The sequence below is a fragment of the Delphinus delphis genome, chromosome 19 (assembly GCF_949987515.2).
Source record: "Delphinus delphis chromosome 19, mDelDel1.2, whole genome shotgun sequence".
Taxonomy (NCBI): Eukaryota; Metazoa; Chordata; class Mammalia; order Artiodactyla; family Delphinidae; genus Delphinus; species Delphinus delphis.
Genome location: NC_082701.1, coordinates 25,567,285 through 25,588,025, shown reverse-complemented (window position 1 = coordinate 25,588,025; position 20,741 = coordinate 25,567,285). Strand labels below are relative to the sequence as shown.

At 41.9% G+C, this 20,741-nt stretch overlaps 1 protein-coding gene across 1 annotated transcript in view; it reads left to right on the top strand.

Moving 5' to 3' along the window:
* The window catches only part of LOC132415172 (leucine-rich repeat-containing protein 37A3-like), a 50,671-nt gene extending 30,262 nt beyond the window's left edge, over nt 1-20,409 (top strand). Inside the window, exons 9-15 of the mRNA XM_059998357.1 lie at nt 2,407-2,525; nt 4,540-6,350; nt 6,759-6,863; nt 11,499-11,548; nt 13,060-13,106; nt 20,003-20,107; nt 20,216-20,409. Coding sequence (XP_059854340.1) covers nt 2,407-2,525; nt 4,540-6,350; nt 6,759-6,863; nt 11,499-11,548; nt 13,060-13,106; nt 20,003-20,107; nt 20,216-20,409 — 2,431 coding nt within the window. The remainder of the gene's footprint in view (nt 1-2,406; nt 2,526-4,539; nt 6,351-6,758; nt 6,864-11,498; nt 11,549-13,059; nt 13,107-20,002; nt 20,108-20,215) is intronic.
* The last annotated feature ends 332 nt before the right edge of the window (nt 20,410-20,741 follow it).

Sequence of the window (20,741 nt, the reverse complement as noted above, 5' to 3'; positions counted from 1 at the left end):
TTGCTTTGTTACACGTTTTGTTTCATTTTGAATAGTTTCTATTACTATGCCTTAATGTTCACTGACCCTTTCTTCTGCAGTGTCTAATCTGTCATTAACCTCATTCAATGTCTTTTTCATTTAGACATTGTTTGTAATCTCTAGAAGCTCAATTTGGGTGTGTTTTACATTTTCCGTGCCTCTACTTAACATTTTCAGTGTTTCAGTTCAGTGTTTGGGTTTCTTAACAACTGAAATACAGTTATAATAACTTTTCTTCATGTATAATAACTTTTGTGTGTGTGTGTGTGTGGTACGCGGGCTGCTCACTGTTGTGGCCTTTCTCGTGGCAGACCACAGACTCCGGATGCGCAGGCTCAGGAGAGCCTCATGTGTAATACCTTTCTAAATGTTCTTTTCTACCAATTCTAACATCTGTGTAGATTATGGGTTAGTTTTGATTGGTTGCCTTTTCTCCTCAGTATGGGTCATATTTTCCTACTTCTTTGCATGCTTGGCAATTTTTCATATGATAACAGATGTGAGTTTAGTTTATTGTGTGCTATATATATTTATATTCCTGTAAAAGGCTTGGGTTTTGTTTTGTGTGAAATTAAGTTACTCAAAACAATTTTATTCTTTTACGTCTAGCTGTTAAGATTCGTTGGGTAGGAGTCCAAGTAGCCTTTAGTCTGGAGCTGATTATTTGCAACTACTGAGACAAGTCCTTTCTGAGTATCATGAGGTTTTCCAGTCTGACTTGTAGGAACAGGTAATATTCCTACAACCCTGTGTGATATCCAGTTATTCTTATTATTAATCCTTTCATGTGGTTCTTTTCCTGGCATCAAGTAATTCCTCACACAAATGTACTGACCAATACTGTGTTGAATTCTCAAGAGATCCCTCTGCATATCCCCAGAGTTCGTTGTCTGTGCACTTCTTTTCTCTCTCATACTCTGCTTTGTGAACTCTAGTTACCTTGGTTTTCCCAGACCCTCAGCTCCATTTCCTCAGTCAGGGAGTACACCAGTCTCGGCCTGGACTTCTCTTCCCTGTACCATGACCTGGAAACTCTCTCAGAGAAGTAAGTTAGGGCTATTATAGGTATCAGTTCATTTATTTTCCATCTTCTGGGGATCACTGAACTGTATTGCCTGACGTGCAGTTTCTTGAAAACTGTTGTTTCATATGTTCTGCCTGATGCTTTCATTGTTTCAGGTGGGAGGTTAAATTGGTCCTTGTTACTTCATCTTGGCCAGTAGCCAATAACATTCTTTAAGTCTGTTTTATTTTGATACAGGGTCCAATTAAAGATTAGTCATTGCATGTCATATCTTTGTTTCCTTTAATCTAGAATATTTCCCTACTATTTTTTTTTGGTCTTTTATGACATTGGCATTTTTGAAGAGTCTAAGCCAGTTGTCTTGTAAATTGCCCCACAATCTGGATTTGTCTGTTTCCTCATTTGATTCAAAGTAAACGTTTTGGGGAAGAATACTATATAGGGGATGTATTCTTCATACTTCATCACTTCAGGTGGCCCAGTGCTAAGTCTGATCACTTGATTAAGGTGGTATCTTCCATATCTCTCCATTGTGAAGTTATTTTTCCCCTTGGTAATTGATAAATAATATGAGGTGTCATACTTTGGGATCAGTGAAGATCCTACTTTCAAACAACTCTTCATCCAACTGTGCATCAATGATAATCCTTGTCTGAATCGATTATTACATTGATACTTGCAAAATGACACTTTCCTAATCTAGCATTCCTTTTGCATTTATTAGCTGACATGATTCTATAGAGAAGAGCTCCCCACTTTTCATTTTGAGTATCATTATGAGCTCATGTGCTTTTTTTAAAATTAACTATGTTATACCTTATTATAATGATCATGTTATTCTTTGGAATGTACCTTTTGTCTAGATTTGGCCAATGTGATCTCTGTTATTGTTTAACCAAATGATGCTTTTTTATTACGAGAATAATTTCTAATATATTACTACTGACAAATAGGACCTGAGAAAGGGACTCCAGAAGGTGTGGCCTTATTCAGACTCTTCTTAGAAGTCTGCCTTCTTCCTGTGTACTCTCAACCCAAAGTGAGGCTTTGGGGTTGGAAGGAGATACTTCTGAATCAAATTACAGATCAATGTCACCCAATTCTAATCCCTATTCCCTTTTTTCTAGGAATACCACACCTACTGCCATCCTAATCCTTCTGTTGGACACCTCTCTCCTCCTCTATATTTATTTACAACAGTCAAGAGCAGCAATTGGCCAACCGGCCCCTATCCTGTTCTCCAGTCCATATGCCCCAAGAACTCCTTTTTGCACTGGTCTGTGGTGGCCTTGGACTCCCCCTTCTACCTACTCAAGTAACTCTTTTATCACAAATTTAATTACCAATGTTTCCATTTATAGGATCTTACCTAGCCGTATGGCCTGCTGCCTCTGCCAATTTAAAGGTACTATTGAGGTTGTCTGTAAGACAGTCAAGCTGCATTGTGACAGTGAATGCCTGACAGACATGACACGCTGTGGTGAGTCTCAATTGTGGAATAATAAATTTTTAATTTAATTTTTAAATTTTTAATCAAGGATGATAAATTTTAAAATTAATGATGTAATTGCATTATTTTAATTCATTCATTCAGAGTTCCGATCCCTAAGTTTCTAAGGACCACCCCCTTGCTAAAAATCAGATTCTTGGTTACATTATTAAGCTAATAATAGCTCAGGTAAATTGTTAGCTTAGTAATGTAACTGATCCGCATACATAAAGGAACAAGAGAAAGGAATGGAAGGGGGAAGGGAATTCACATTAATGACCACATATCCTATGCTGTGCTCTCTGCAAATGAGAACTTATTCATATAGCACATCACATTTTGTAAACTGATTTATATACATTAAGTCTCAGGCACTCTTTGTCTCATAGGAGAGGAGTAAATATACTTTTGTTTATTTTGTGTGTTTCTGCAATTTTATAAAGAGTACAGGTGATGCTGTTTTATGTCCTATTTGGAGCCTGGGATTTTCTGGTTCCATAACCAGAAGCTGCTACCTAGCCCTTCTAATGGATGGGAGAGCTAGTTTATTCTTAGACTGTCTAGCTCTGAGCTTGCTCTGAATCTCAAGCTTTTCTATCCACAAAACACTCAGGGGGGTTCAAATATTTTTCTATATATTAGATTTATTGGCACTAACTTGATGACTTCCAAAATGTGCTTTCATGCCCAGGTAGCTTGAATACAAGTCTCTTTCAGTGATCTAGAGCACATCCTACAAACAACACTTTGCTACTTATATAAAGACAATATTGCTGATTTTTCAACACGGTTTTTTTTTTTCTGGCCGTGCCACACAGCTTGTGGGATCTTAGTTCCCCAACCAGGGATTGAACCCGGGCCACAGCAGGGAAAGTGCCGGGTCCTAACCACCAGACCACCAGGGAACTCCCCCAGACAACTTTTTTTTACTAATTATATTACTCCCTTCTCCCCCAGATGTGGGCAGAAAAGGCATTTTTACTCTCCTTTTACAGGTGAGAAAAAACAAGATCAGAGGTGTTAAGTGCTATGACCCTCGTGCCCCGATCTCCTGTCCCCAGTTTGGTGCTCTCTGCAAGCCCATTCTCCTCCTTTCTCATGACCCTCCCCTCCTCCTCTGACCCTCACCAAAACTACTTTTAATCCTTTTGGAAGAGAAGCCCACCTGCACAATGGTACACATTGCCTTCACACAGTCAGAAGCTTTGGACAGTTCCCCAAGTAAAGCTGGAAATATTAGAAGTAAAACGAAATGAAAGCAAAGTAGCCAGCTGAGAGAAGTTGCTTGTTCCCTTCTGCAGTTGAAGACCTCAAGTATTATTCCATTGATTTGTTGAACATTCCACATTGGCCTATAATCTGGCAAATCTCTTAACTTATACCCCAGATCCCGCCCAAATTTTAGCAAAGAGCCAGGGCGGACATAGTGTTCTTTTCTGTATAGATCCTTGTGTTATGGGCGCTGGGATATGTGGAAGCAGGGACTGAGCAAAGGACTCGGTGGGCGGGTGGAGAAGGACATGTCCAGATGACGACCTGTTAGCGGCGGTTGCTGTCGTGGTCATCTGTGATAGCAGCAAGAACACAAGCACACTGAGGGGGTGGAGAGGGGAAGCCTCACACTCCTCTGCCTCTGAGGCAGGACAGGATGGGGTATATGAATGTGAGGAGTCACAGTAGATCTGCAGAGAGTCCAGCTGAGTAGGGGAATATTTGTCTTCCAGCCTTGGCTTTTCTACAGTACTGGCCCCTGGGAACCAGTGGCGTAATCCTGAACATAGTTACTATATTTCACGCTACAGAATTTTCTGAGTACATAGCCCCTTTTTCAAGAGATATCTTTTTCACATTTTGTTGTTGCCAGTCATAGGCTTAAGTGCGGGTTTCTTTTTCTCCTCAGTGGCACTCAAACGTTGACTGATTCCTAATTTATTTGGCTGTGGACTGACAAAAAGCTGTCCCATTAGTTTTCAATGATCAAAAACAGTCCCTTCTTTTTTGACAGATGAAGAAACATCTATACAGAATGCAGAAGGATCGTTGATGAAGGTGTTACAAGCCCGCAAGAAGAACAACACCACTGAGCTGACTATTGAGTCAGAGAGGGCGTCGTCAGATGAAAGTGCTGTCAGCTTGTCAGGCTTCATGAATGAGCAGCTGGACTTTAATAATAAAAGTGATATTATCAGTACACTAAACCACATACAGCCTTATACCTCAGAGGAAAATCTAGGAGATGTGGAATCAACATTATTCCCATTCATTCAACTTCTTTTCTCAAATACACCAGATGGAGATATGCCGCAGGGCCTTTTGAAAGGCGATACAAGGAGCCCTTCTGTTAAACCTGTAGCCAAGAATTCAACTAATAAAAACAAACTGAGGAAACTCCATTTTGCGGAAAATTTGTTAGCTGCAGAAACTCAAGAAAAAGTTGATGAGGTTAAAAAGGAAGAAAAACCTGCCACGCGTACGCGTTCCAACATTTCAAGTGCCACGTTTAAAAGCTACATCTTTCAAAAGAAATTGCAAACTGCCCAACCACAGAAAGACAGCCTAGCAAACCCTGAGAGTACAGAGGAAAGCCTGCTGAGAGTGAACAGGGTCCTCAAGGGCCCAAGGGGCATACAGAAAATGCACCTCAAAGCAGTGGGAGATGAGAGCGTCAGCGGGAAACAGAATGCCCAGCCATCTGGGGCGAACACTGCTGAAGAAAGAAGGCTCAGGAGGCCATCCCCAAGAAACCTGAAACAGCTTCTCATGGTGCAGAGTCCCAGGAAGCTGGTGGGAAAGTCCTCCAATGCAGAGTCTGCATTCATAAAGGAACACAAGGCAGCAGGCTCCTCTTCCCAGAAACAGTACTTCAAGGGCAGGCCTTATGCCTCCATCCCTCCAAAATCCTCATCTGAGGTTAAAAGCAGATCGAAAGACTTATCCGACACTATTCATGTTCTAGAGGATGCGAAGGCTAGAATTAGAAGTATTAAGGACTTCGAACTAATCTCACATTCTGGAAAAAAATACATCTTCCATAAAATTAGGTCTCATCGGGTCCAAAGAAAACCCAAAGGCAAAAGGAGTCGAAAGTTCAGAAAGAAAAGTTCACTCACTAGAATGATGCTTGCAAGCCCTCCGTTCTCTGTACTGAGGAGTCTCATAAATTCCCCTCCACGAGAGGCTGCTTCATCTTCAGGAGAAGTGACTTCTCAGGAAAAGCCTTTTCCAGAATTATTTTCTCTTTCAGACCCTTCTACAGAAAACACTACTTCAGGAAACAATACTGCACAAAATGTTTCTGAACAAATTATTTCTACAGGAAACTCTACTCTGCCAGGAGTAACCGGCCCTGGAAACACCACCCATAGGAACGTCTCCACTGCACATTCTACTGTTGCTGCAGACAACAGTATGCCAACTGTTCAACACACCAATGCAACACGATGGGAGTACCACAACACGGGCACTGAATTATCCTCCAAGCCCACAGGCTTCACTTTCCCAGGGCTCACATCCCCGGGTGATCAAGTTGAAACTCAGCTAAACCAGCAGCTACGGTCCCTCATCCCCAACAATGACGTGCGAAGGCTCATTTCTCATGTTATCCAGACTTTACAAATGAACTGCTCGGAGACCCACGTGCAGCTGGCCTGTGCCAACCTCATCTCTAGAACAGGCCTCCTGATGAAGCTTCTCAGCAAGCAGCAAGAAGCAAATGTGTCCGAAGCGGAATGGTATACGGACCAGTGGAAAGCTGACAACTACATCAGTGAGAGCACAGAAGCCCAGAGTGAGCAGAAAGGGCAGGAGTCAAGTGAGGTGAGGGTAACCCCTGACACATGGGACCTGGACTTTTACTCAGTTTAGGACACGCCATTAACGTGCCCAAGCAGGAATGCCACGGGCTCCTAGTCTGTTTCTTATCTTCAGCCATGAAACGGGCTAAGACAGTGATCTCCCACTTTGCTCATTTAGACCGTGTGGCACTATTCCTGGGGCAGACGAGAAAAGGCATGACACAAGATAAATAAATTGTAGAAGAAAATGCTAATGATAAGATGAATAACATTAAATCTGGCTTGTTCTTATAGAAGCTACTAGCCTGAAAGGATTGGGTTTTATAGTAGTTTAAGAATAGTTAGTTATTGTTTAGAATAGGTTTAAGAATAGTAAGTTTTCATCCCTTCTATCTCCTTGTTTTTTAAAAATTGTTATTTATTTTTTTAGCTCACAAAAGAAGTTCCAGGATATGGCTATAACAACAAACTCATCTTGGCAATGTCCGTAACTATAGTAGTGACGATTTGGGTTATAATTCTCTGTCTCATTGAGGTAAGGACAATAATTAATTCAGATTCAGAACCCACAAACTGAGAATTAAATCCACCTTTCCACCTACTACTACTTGATTCTTCTCTTTAGTCATGAGGACTGACATACACTTTGTTCTTTTACTGAAAAGTATATTCCTAGATTTTTTTTGTGGGTTTTTTTTTTGGCAGGGGCTGCGTTGGGGCTTCATTGCGGTGCACGGGCTTCTCATTGAGGTGGCTTCTCTTGTTGTGGAGTACGGGCTCTTGGCGCGTAGGCTCAGGAGTTGTGGCGCACGGACTTAGTTCCTCCGCAGCGTGTGGGTCCTTCCCAGACCAGGGATCGAACCCGTGTCCCCTGCGCTGGCAGGCGGATTCTTAATCACTGTGCCACCAGAGAAGTCCCCACAGGATTTTTAAAGGAACTCCACTCCCAGGAAATCTCTATGGAATTGGATCCATGATAACAAGCCATTGGACTATTTTGACAAGTTAAGTTTATAGGAAGTCCAGAGTTGACGTGATAGTAAAATTCCTTCAACTCAAAACACTGTGCTGATTTGATGTACTCACCAGTCACTCTCATTCTACTTTTGATTTCTTTCCTTGTTGGCTGAAATGATGAGAGATATACGATCTCCAAAGTCATGGAGCTATCAGTCACCCTGGGAGAGATAAAAGGACATGCCTAAACGATAAAAGTGGGATCTTTTCAATTCCTTAGGTTTACTTAGCATCTTTCTTCTCCGGTGTATTAGGAATTGTGTAGATAGGTTCCATTAAACCACTGCAAGTAAAATCCTGCAGCAGGCTACCCTAAAGTATGTCATGTTTATAGTAGCCTATTCCTGGAGGTAGCCTGTTTACCTTTTGTTCAGTTACACAATGGTTTATTACTTTTCCCCACAGGCAGTTGCTAACATTAAAAGAGTGACTTTAATAAGCTGACAATCTTGATTCTACCCTTCGAATCCAACCTACTTTATTTACCTTTTCTCTTGTAATGGCCTCCCTCCATTCCAGCCAAAGCGGCTCCTCACTATACGCTCGTTACACCATACCCATTCCTACTTCGGTCTGTGCCTTTGCCCATCTAAAATTCCTTTATTTTGCTTTGCCTGTGGAAGTCCTATGAATCTCTGAAAAGCCAACTCAAGTTCAGATATCTTTCTTCGTAAAGCCTTCCCTGAATACTGCAGCCCTCCTGATCCTAGTCCTGTGAGGTTTGTCACCATTTCTTAGGGGCCATAGCAAAGCGGTCCCTCCCCTCAGAACTCACAAAAGTGGTAAGCAGTTTCTTAAAAGGCAGCCCCCCAAGAGAGAAACACCAAGGTTAGCACATCATGGAGCTGAGCAGAGATGGGTAAGGACCAATGGCTTCCTGGCCTAGCAGACTTGAATAAAACCTGACATGATATACAAACTTCTAAAGAGAAATGTGTCTGTCTGCAGAAGGGTTGGTCAGTAGTGAAAGCATAGAAAAGGTGAGGAGAGACCAGCATGGGCAGTGCCCATCCTCACATTGCCCGAGAGTAGAGATGGCACCTTAGGCAGCATAACTGAAGAGTCAGGGCCCCTAGCCAGGCTGTGCCTGTTGAGGAGCTGGACGGATCCAGCTACCTCAGGCCTTCCCATTAAATTCTCGATTCAGCTGATTCCTTGTCTAATTCTGTTCTCACCAAGTAGCCTCCGATCGTGTCATTGTGCTTTAGTGTGCCACGGAGGCCTGTCCCACAGAAGGCAGTTCTCTCATTGTGTAGACACGGATGCCCTGTGTGTAGAACAGATGTATTTCTCATTGTCAAGTAATAATTTGGCATTCTGATTTTTGATCAATCCTGTGATATTGATAAAGTGCGACCGCCACAACAGGAAGACGTGAGTTCTCTCTTGGTGAGGAAGAGTATGATTTCTGAGCCTAGGAGGCTGGGGACTGGCATGGGGTCAGCTTGCTAGTCATTGGCCATTGCCCGGACTGTGCCCTCTACATCTCCAGGTGGCATATGGCCTTTTGCTTTTTTAGAATTTCTGGAAAGTCCCCTTTTTATTGTTTTTAACTTCTATGTAGTTTAACCTTGCATTTGTTTTGTTTTGTTTTGTTTTGGCCTGTGGGATCTTCGTTCCCCAAGTAGGGATTGAACCTGTACCCTCGGCAGTGAAAGCGAGGAGTCCTAACCATTATTTCCTCTCCCCACTTATATGATAAGCTTTTTGAGGACAGGGGCCATGCAGTGTTCTTCCTATGGTAGACAGTAATGGGGTTCAATGGAAGAGAGATGAGGCGTTATGTCAATTCCACAGTGAGGAATAATGCAGCCGAATATTGATTTGAAGTAGCATAGAGTCCAGCAAGAGACCCATGTGTTCTTAAGACTTTTGAAATGTCATGTTTTAATATTCGAATCCGTGGAAAAAAATGAATTAATGGTGGTAGAATAGCTGCCTGGCTCTTTGGGGGGTAAATAATAGCAGATCCCCATTTTTCATCTTAAATAAACCTATTTCCATAAATGGGAAGAAAGACCACATAAAGGCATTAGAAGAAAATGAAAGCAATATTTTTATAATCTTATGGTGGGAAAGAGCCTTCAGAGCCTGATGCCACAAGCAGAGCCTTTGATACATTCCACCATCTTGTCTGTGACACCAGCTTAGCACTGATTCATGCCAAGCGTAAGAGGAAGAGTTTTCCATATATTGTCTGATTTAATGCCCACAGTCCTCTGAGGATGATATTACTATCCCTCCTGCATAGATGAAGGAGATCAATGTGAGGGCCCAGTGGCCAAACCAAAAGCAGAAGCCAGTTTCACCCGACTGCAAAGCTTGTGCTCCCTACTCCACTCTTTTGTCGTGTCTCCTTAGAGACAAAAACACTGGTAAGATTCGAAACCCTGAAATTCAATGAAAGCCAGTATTTCTTTACTATGAAGAGTTGTTTGTTTGTTTGGGGGTGGTGGGGTTTGACCATGCTCTGCAGCTCGCAGGATCTTAGTTCCCTGACCAGGGATTGAACCTCAGGCCACAGCAGTGAAAACGCAAAGCCCTTACCACTGGTCCACTAGGGAACTCCCAAGAGTTTCATAAGTCAACAAGACGAAGACAAAGAGTCAAGGGGAAAAGGGGGCAAGGGCTGTGAAGAGTAGGAGGTGTGTTGACAGTCTGCCACCATATCTGCCCGTCCTCTCCTCATGGCTCATGTGGGGTGGGTTTTGTTAGCGAGGCCTTTGTCACCTCATGACGTAGAAATCATCTCTAATATTTTCTTCAAGTACTTTTATAATCTGTCTAGAATTTGTTGTATTTCTTTTTTAGTGTGGTTGAGGTAGGGAATCTAACTTTTTCCCCCTACATGAAGATCTAGTTGTTTTCAAATCTTTCACTGAATGGTTTATTCTTTCTTCCCTGGTCTAATATACTATCTTCATCTGGACTCTATTCTGTGATCCAGTTATCTTGTCCTGTACCAGTACCAGTATCACACTGCTTAATTCTAGTTGCTCTATAACATATTTTGTATCTGGTAGGACAAGGTCCTACTCTTTGACCTTCTTTTTCATACATTTCGTAACTATTCTTACATATATTCCCTACCAAGTGTCAGCTGGCTAGGTTTTATTTAAAAATTATTTTGGATATAAATGGATTGCATTGAATTTGTAGGTTAATTTGAGGAGAACTGACCTCTTGACAACATTCTAGGAGGATGGTATCTCATGCCATGTAAGTACTTCTTCTTAAGGTCCTTCAGAAAAGTTTTAATATTTTCATCACATAGGTCTTACAAATTTTTGGTTAAGTTTATTCCTAGGTACTTTATGCATTTTTATGGACATAGTAAATGGGATGTTTCTTCTGTTGTTTTGTTAGTTATTTGTGTTATATGGGAAAGCTATTGAGGCTTATATGTTGATCTCTTGATTTTGTATGGAGTCATCTTCCTCATGTTACTTCCAATAAAATTTTGGTTGATTCTTTTGGTCTTTTTAGGTCCCTCATTTCATATGCAAATATGTTTGTCTCTTCCTTTCCAATACTTCGTTTTTCTTATCTTACTGTTTAAGACCTCCCCCACAATGATCAATAGTAGCAGTGATCATGGGCATCCTACTCTTGTTCTTGACTTTAAAACAAAGCTTAGGGGCTTCCCTGGTGGTGCAGTTGTTGAGAGTCCGCCTGCCGATGCAGGGGACGCGGGTTCGTGCCCCGGTCCGGGAAGATCCCACATACCGCGGAGCGGCTGGGCCGGTGAGCCATGGCCGCTGAGCCTGCACGTCCGGAGCCTATGCTCCGCAACGGGAGAGGCCACAACAGCGAGTAGGCCCCCGTACCGCAAAAACAAACAAACAAAAAACAAAAACAAAGCTTAGGTTTCTGCTAGATACTTTTATTTTCTTTTCCTACTTCTAAGAGTTTTTATTAGGAATTATCTGTTGAACGTTACCTAAAACAGTCAATAAAATATATCGCCGGCTGCATGCAAGACCCTAAGTTAGGTACTGTGGAAGAGTCAAAGGATTTTGAAACAGGGTAGAATGCCTTTACTTAAAAAAGTTATCATCTCACTGGGTAGAAAAGATTTAAAGTAAAAAGGAATGAATAAGGATTTGGAAATAGTTGTAATGGATAATCATGATCATGTTTTCTTTCAAAACAGACTTATTCTCACAGAATCGCAAAAGACGAAGATACAAAAAGCAGCAGAAGGTAAATATTGGTCTCTGAAAGCAGAATTTTTCAACTAGAGGAGAACTTAGAACTCATCTGTTTCCATTTCCTCACCAAAGGCCGCAAGAATGTTTAATTACCCTAATGGTTTACCCTAATTTATGTATCAGCAGAATTAGCTCCCCAGCCCAAGCTGAGTTAGAACAGGACTGGCACAGATTCATCTGCTTTCACTAGTCCTTTAAGGGAAGAGGGTGGACGGGGAGGGGTTTTGGTTGTACCTGTTCCTGCTGGCCTGACGCCTGGTTCCTAGGCATCAGGCCAGACCAGACGCCTTCTAGGAGGCTCTGGGGTCGGGAGGGCCACATGGTTGGGGATTTAGGGGCTGGCCTCACTCAAAGCTGACAAAAGGTAGAACATATGAGTCCCTTCTGTAAAGTGGCAAGAAAACTTCCCTTCTCATCCTACTGTTTTTCAGTCCCCTACTCTCTATTCCCTTTATCCAAACCTCATGGAATTTTAACTGGGAGAAACTTTAGACAGTAGTTTGTCTCATCCTTTTATAATAAGGAACTGGAGAAAGAGAAAGGGAAAATATCTTGTCCCATGGTCATACTGCTAGTGATTATCAAAAAGAAGATGGTCCCTGTCCACTGAGGACTTCTCTACTGATCCTACTGTGCTTGGGCTGTGAGCTAGATTTTATGTCACAATTCAGTAGACACATACTATATGGACAGAAGTAGTTTCTGAAACACACTTATTGTGCACTGATTTGTGTTCTATTCTATTGGTATTCAAAAAGAGTATTTTGTGCTTCCCTGCTGGTCATGGCCTTCAAACTGATTCCACTTTTCACTGACACCTCAGTGATACCGTGCAGTATGAAAGTCAGAGAGCTGTAGATAACTTTGCTTGTTGGGTTCACGTGTTTACTTGGTGTGATTCAACTTATAGGATAGAGCAGCCAGGAAAATAAAAGCACCTTCTCCCCACACCCACACCCCCAGCAAATGCTGCATGTGCGACTAAGTCCGAAGCAGACTGGTGTGAAGCGCATCTAGAGAGTACCGTGTTTCTGCCCAGCGCCCTTGTGCAGTGTTTTCACCACACGAGGGCACTTGGCCAAGGGCCAGGAAAGGTGAACGGGGCTGAAAATCCTGCCTATACTCCATGCTAAGCCACATGCAGTGGTCTCCCCGGAGACACTGGGGGTCCACTTTGGACAGACACAGAGAACTTCTGGAAGGCCAGCGTGCATGGAATGAATTTCAAGATCCCGGGTCTGTGGTGATTTTGCTCATTGTGATTATGGACTGAGGTACCCGTTTAGTCCTAATAAGACCAGAGATAACACATTGTGCGAGAGGTGAAAAATGACATGTAACACTAACTGTGTGTGTTTTCCTCCAAGGGGCTTTTTTCGATTTCTGTGGCGTAAGAGAAGCTCAGGGGAAAGTGAGAGTCAGGTAAATTTGAGGAGGGTAAAGTACTGTGGCCAGAGAAAGCAAGGGAGATGCAGAATTAATATTTCCCTTTCTGTGTTCTAGGAGGGCGTTTTCGGGGCAAGGGGGCCACTTCATGCCACGGGCCTGCCGTAGAAAGAGGATTTCACCGCCCAGGGTCAGAATGGAAGGGGTAAGGAACTGAAGTAGCACCGACGAATGAGGTCAGAAGGACCAAGACAACTGATGATTGCAAGACAAATTTTATTATGCTACAGTTGCAGATTATATAGACTAGAAAAAGGGAGGTTGGTTGTCAGATGGTGGTTTACATCATCTAGGGACTGTCTTGGCTTCAAGGTTAACTTCCCTGGGAGGAAACCCATAAGCCCAGAATCATGCAGAATAACCTGCGTGTGCAGGGGGGAGACAGCTTTGCTCGTCTCAGTTTCCATTCTTTCTGATCCCTGGGCCCTGGTGGTTTATCTCCCGTGGAATGGAACAAGGAGGGGAACAAGTAGGCACAGTCCCTTTGAGCAGCGGCGGCATGCCTGGTGTGTCCGCAGCTGGCTCTCAAGGCTGAACGTTTCCCACAGGTCCCCCTTTTTTATTTTTTAATTTTTGTTGCAAAATAATTCCATGAAGCTTAGTGCCGAGAGTAGTATATTGTTGCATGAGGATACGAAACAGACATGAGAAGATTATTATCAATAATAGGCAAATTATGGCCAGGGTAATAAATCCTGACCACCCTCCAGTAATCCAAGACTGAGGGTTTAACCACTTTAAATGATCCAGTAAAGTTTGAATTACATCTTCTGGCGAAATGTCAAGATGTGCATTTTGCATATCCTGAATTTCAGCATTTAACTTTTTAAGATCAAGACTAATATTATTATCTGACCAAACACTCAGCAGATGCATTTTTACTTTCTCTCATTCCCAAATAGTCATTATACTTATAAGGAGTAACACAAATCCATGTATACTTTGCATGACAAGCTAAACGCATCCTCAATTTTAACGCTGCCATCTGATCTCCTCTCCTTCTTCTTCTTTTTCTGAATCAACACTGTCAAATTTTCGTGAGAGATGCAGAGCTTCTTCAACTTCTAAACTTGTTGTGAGCTGTGGCGAGCCATCTATTTGCTAGCCATCAACCTCTCCCCTGCAGAACGGCCAAATTTATCAACAGTGAGAAAATTTAAAATAAACGAACCATGATTTATAAGGTTATATGGTGTTGTTCTGTATAATTCCCCCTTTTTTATTTTTTCAATAGTTAGCTTTAAAGATCTATTTGCACGTTCTATAATACCGTGTCCTTGAGGGTTATATGGAATGCCTGTAATATGGGTAATTTGTAATGAACTACAAAATGTTGCAAAAGCAGCACTAGTGTAAGCGGGCCCATTATCTGTTTTAATAATTTTAGGAATATTCATAAATGCAAAACAATGTAATAAATGAGTAATAACATGTTTGGTAGCCTCTCCGGTCTGTGCTGTAGCACAGAGAAAACCAGAATAAGTATCGATAGTGACATGAACAAACTGTAATTTCCAAAAGAGGGGATGTGAGTAACATCCATTTGCCATAAATGACTAGGTAATAATCCACGAGGATTAACACCATAATGTGGAACAGAAAGGTGAGGTAAGCATTGTGGGCATTGCTTAACAATTTGTCGGACGGCTTCACGAGTAAGGGAAAATTGTTTGCATAAGGTGGTAGCTGATTGATGATGTAAAGCATGGGAGTGTTGTGCTGCTTGTAAAGGAGTTTGATCATAACTCACCATAACGCAAGGGCGTCCTGGATATAAACCATGTTTATTTACAGTACGCAAGTAGCGAATGCAATACATTAGCCATTCTTGACAGCATGACGCACGGAAAGGAGGAGTACGGTAAATTGGGATATGTCCTGCTTTAGGGAAAAGAGATTGAGGAGGAAGAGTAACTTTAACTTTATTTTTGGGAGGAAAATGCACAGGATAAAGATTACGTTTAGATCAAGTTAAAACACCTGCAGTCGCATTAAGTTTAGACAATGGACCAGGCAAGTTAGAATGAGCACGGATGTGTAGAGCTGCAACAGGACCATCGTGGGAACGAGTAAGCTGTTGAAGCAAACGAAAAGAGGATGATAATTCAGGGTCATTAGTATGTCCTACGGTAGCAGTTTCCAAAAGAAGTAATAGATCAATAAGGTATTTACTATCAGAAAACAGATTAAGAGACACAGAAGGAAAATGCTCAAAAGCCATAATAACAGCATGTAGTTCAACACGCTGAGCTGAAGTCAATGGAATTTGTTCAATCAATTTTGTCCCATCGTCAATGAGTACAATAGCCATTCCTGAGGAGGACCCGCTGGGAAAAACCAAAGGTACATGTGGAATAGGGTGTCGTTGGATTATAGAAGGAAAAATGTAAAGATTATTTTTACTAAATTGAATTATCAGCAGGATAATGACATTCTAGGTTTCCTGGAAATCCTGCAAGAGCAAGTCCCCATTCATTACTATGTTGAAAACGCCAATTGTGCTGACTAACTGAATAAGGGATAATAATTTGAGAAGGTTCTATTCCTATATGTTGTAAGCATCTAGTTCTCCCTTGCATTATTGAATTACTAATAAGTTCATAATAAGGGTTAATAACTTTAGAGGGTGTAGTTTTCATATGAATCCGTTCAATAATCCCAACAGTTTGTCATAAAACAGCTGTAGGTACATGAGGTGTTGGACAAACAATTAAAGAAATTGGCAGGTGAGTATGTATTCGAGTTAATTGTGCAGAGCTGATAGCTCTATTAACTATTTGTAAAGCTTGAAATCCTTCTGGAGTCATAGAGCGTGAAGAAGAAGGATCTGAGTCACCTTTAAGAATATCTAACAGGACTTCCCTGGTGGCGCAGTGGCTAAGACTCCGTGCCCCCAATGCCGGGGGCCCGGGTTCGATCCCTGGCCAGGGAACTAGATCCCATATGCATGCTGCAACTAACAGTTCACATGCCACAATTAAGAAGCCCACATGCAGCAACTAAGACCCGGCACAACCAAATAAAAAAAAAAAAAAAGAATATCTAACAAAGGCTGTAATTGAGCAGTAGTAAGTTTTAAGGAAGGCCTTAGCCAATTAATATCTCCAAGCCGTTTTTGAAAATCATTTAATGTTTTTAAATTATCAACTCGAATCTGCAGTTTTTGAGGCCTAATAGTAGTGTTATCAATATATTTTCCCAAATATAAAAACGGAGATTGTCTTTGAATTTTTTCTGAGGCAATGACCAAGCCAAATGATTGTAAGGACTGTTGTAAAAATTGAAAAGCAGTCTCTAATAAAGAAATATTATCAGTGGCTGAAAGCATATCACCCATATAATGTATGCGATATAACGATGGAAACCTTTTTCTCACAGGAGTCAAGGCCTGAGCCACGTATTTTTGGCATAATGTAGGACTATTTGCCATGCCCGGAGGCAATACTTTCCATTGAAATCTCCTCATGGGTTCCTTAAAATTTAAGGAAGGCAAGCTAAAAGCAAAATGTTTTCTATCTTCAGGAAACAAAGGAATAGTGAAAAGACAACCTTTTAAATCTACAGTTAAAAGATGGTAATTGTGTGGTATGGCTGTTGGAGAGGGTAGGCCTGGTTGAAGAGCTCCCATTATTAACATAGTTTTATTAACAGCTCTTAGATCCTGTAATAACCTATATTTTCCAGATTTTTTCTTGATAATAAAAATAGGAGTATTCCAAGGACTATTGGAAGACTCTAAGTGTCCTAACTTTAATTGTTCTATAACTAACTACTCTGCAGCCTCTAATTTGTCCTTAGTGAGGGGCCATTGGTCCACCCATACAGGGTCATCAGTCAGCCAAGTAATTGGATCAGCAGTGAGTGGAGGAGAATCCAAGGCCCCTAAGAAAAACCCAAACCTTGTCTATCATTTTTTATTTTCACATCAATAGGATAGACAGTTCCTTGTTGATTTGTTCCCAGCCCTTTTGTGGGAAGAAATCCTTGATCCAACATCATATTAGAGACTTGAGAATTTGGACTATAAAGTAATACTCCCATTTCTTTTAATATATCTCGGCCCCAGAGGTTTCAAGGCAGCCCAGGCAAAACATAAGGCTGGAAGTATCCTGAATGGCCCTCACTATTTTGCCATAATAATAACTGACTACTTTGCACAGGAGAAGAACTTTGTCCTATTCCTTGAAGTTCTGTAATAGTAGGACTAACGGGCCAATGTTTAGGCCAGTGCATCTGCATCATAACAGAGACATCAGCTCCAGTGTCTAACAAACCTGAAAAAACCTTTCCATTAATGGTTCATTTCATTTCTGGACGTTCTTTCTCTGTCTTCTGAATCCAGTAGGCAGCATTAGATGATCCAAAAGCCTTTGTTCCTCTCTTTTGATGTTGTAAAATTTGTCCATGAGGTACAAAGGGCAAAAGTAGCAATTGTGCAATTTTATCACCAGGAGAAATAGTTATTATATTTTTAATAGTTTGTGCCATGACTTTTATTTCTCCTTCGTAGTCAGAATCTATGACTCCTGGCATAATAGTTAAACCCTTCATGGTGACACTACTTTTTCCCAATAATAGTCCCATCAAACCCTTGGGTAAAGGTCCACAGATGCCCGTAGAGAGGGTCTGAGGACCCATTTCAGGAGTTAATACATACCGGGCGGAGGTACTGAGCTCCAGTCCTGCGCTTCCTGGTGTTGCTCTGGAGAGCGAGGATATTTTATGTTTTTGTTTTTGGTTAATGCCTGATTGATAATTTGAGGAGGATACACAAACATTGCCCCTATTGTTTGTTGGGGCCAGGGAAGGCCCCGGGAGGAGTTTCCCGACAGTGGTGTCCCATCCTTGTGGGCCAGTGAGCGACAGTCTTGTGCCCAATGTTTTCCCCTATTGCATCTAAGGCATAAACCAGGGATTTTTCGACCATCTGGAGGTTTTTGAGTAGGGAAGGAAGGACTAGGGTTAGGATTAAAAGATCTACATTCTCTAGCAAAATGACCTGCCTTTCCGCATTTAAAGCAAGTCTTTGTTTTCTTTTGATTGCTTCTAAACCCCACTTTAGTTAATGCTGCAGCCATAGCAGCACCCTGTATAGAAGCAGGTCCAATGTCCGCACAAAGGCGAATATAGTCCTCCAATGTTCCCCGTTTTCTCCAAGGTCGAATCGCAGCCTGACACGCATTATTAGCGTTTTCAAAAGCAAGTTGCTTAACTACAATTGTACCAGTGAGTCCGTCCACAATGAGTCTCCCCACCGCCTGTGACAATCCAGCTACAAAATCAGCCTATGGTTCATCAGGTCCGTGTCTAATTGTTGAAAGATCCTCAGTTTTGTGTGTAGAAGGTCATTTCCTCCAGGCTTGTAATGCCAAATGATTTATTTGAGGAGAAGCAACAAAGGGAGAAGTTAATTGATCTTGTAAATAAATATATTGTCCTTCCCCAACCAGCATATGATAATCAACTGGAATATTATGGGCAGCATTCTTTTCTGCTTGTTCAGCAGCCCGTTCATAAAAATCAGATTTCCACATCAAATAATCTCCACCATTTAAACAAGCTCGTGCAATAGACTTCCAATCAGCGGGGGAAAGAGCTTCTCCTGCAATAGTGTCAACCGTAACAGTAGTAAAAGGAGCAGTGGGCCCATATCGAGCACAGGCAGATTTTCAATCTTTCAAAACTTTAAAAGGAAGAGCCCGATGCTCCCTAGTAGCTTGTTGAGGATTATTAGGATCAGGTCTTTCTATGACGGGACAACAGAAAATAGGATCTTCTCCTCGTGTTATTGCTCCTTGTACAGCGCGCTGCAAGGCACTGAGCATTTTCACAGATGTAGATTTTTGAGGAAGACAGTTCGTATTAATCTGCAGCTTTTTCGCTGACTTATCTGTCACAGCCATTAGAAAATCATCCTCAAGGTATTTTTCTCTTTCGTGTGTAAAAGCCTCATCTGTTAAATCGAAATGTTCCTCTTCATCTGATATGTCAAAATTAATAAGTTCCCTAGATTTAGGAAGTGGCGGTGTAGAAGCCATTAAGGCAGTTTTATCTCCTGAAGAAGGCTTTGGCTCTTCTGACTTTACATTCAAATCACCACTATCATGAGAAGAATTTAAACATTCTTTTATCAGATTCCACAAACTAAATGTAACAACAGGAGTATGAGTAGGCCCTCGAGACTCATAATAATTTTTAAAATCTTCTTCAACTTTCTGCCAGATTTCTATATCAACAGAGCCGCCATCAGGAAACCAGGGAGATACACCATGGATATGCTGCAAAAATTCAGTCAACTGTGAGGTAGAAACCTTACTACCCCAAGCTTTAAGCATCGAAAGTAAAACCTGAGCAAATAATTCACGCTCCTTTGAGCCCTTTTGTCCCATCTTCTTGTACTTCTGACTATTGCCTTACGCCTCTATTAGTTTCACTTTTACTCGTGGCCACACATACTTTGCATAAGGATTCTCTTACCTGCACTTTCTTTTAATTGCCTTCACGCTTCAGGTCCCCGTTCAGGCGCCGCTGGCCGCGGACCAGCCGGAGAAAGAGGGTTTCACCGCCCAGGGTCAGAAGGGAAGGGGTAAGGAACTGAAGTAGCACCGACGAATGGGGTCAGAAGGACCAAGACAACTGATGGTGGCAAGGCAAATTTTATTATGCTACAGTTGCAGATTATATAGGCTAGAAAAAGGGAGGTTGGTTGCCAGATGGTGGTTTACATCATCTAGAGACCGTCTCGGCTTCAAGGTTAACTTCCCTGGGAGGAAACCCATAAGCCCAGAATCATGCAGAATAACCTGCGTGTGCAGGGGGGAGACAGCTTTGCTCGTCTCAGTTTCCACTCTTTCTGATCCCTGGGCCCTGGTGGTTTATCTCCCGTGGAATGGAACAAGGAGGGGAACAAGTAGGCACGGTCCCTTCGAGCAGCGGCGGCATGCCTGGTGTGTCCGCAGCTGGCTCTCAAGGCTGAACGTTTCCCACAACTTTGGCTTAGGGTTATGTATAGACCTCTCAACGCCACACGCAAGGAAAACATGGCACAAAAGCTACATGACAGGGAGTCTTCCGATGAGGATGAGATATTCTATAAGGACGCAACGTGAATGATAGGGTGCAATTTAAAATTCTCATCTAAAATGAGGAAATAATGAAACTATAATTGTTCCTTTCAAAAGTAAAAGCCTTGGCATTAGTCTTCTTACCCCAGGGAAGGCATCAAAGCCCCCGCAGAGAAGCTTCTGGCTGCATATTGGATTGATGCAGAGGTGGGTGAGGAAAGTGAGACAGCACACGAGACTGCCACAGAGTGAGCCCTGTTCTGCCTCAGGCCACCTGCAAATGTTATTTTCTAATATTGGCTCCTCAGCATTGCTTGTAAAATACTTATTTTTCTTATATTAAAATGTATAAATTCATAACCAAGTTTAACCATGTGGTAAAGGAATTAAAATGTAAATAGTTGAATATTTATATACCAATATCAAGGGCCTTCAAGAAGAAGCAGGGCTGAAACTAGAATCCCTCATGTAGCCAGTACTTCCACAAGAGGAAATGTGGGCAAAGGAGGATGAGTAGAAGGATGAAGAGGGGCTTCCCTCCCTTGTTTCCCCAGTATCATCCGTCCCTGGGAACTGGAAAACATACCATTCTCAAGGGGCATAGATCATTAAATCAAATAACAATTTATTCTGGTGCCCTCTCTCTCCTGGTTCATCAAGTACCAGTTATTTACA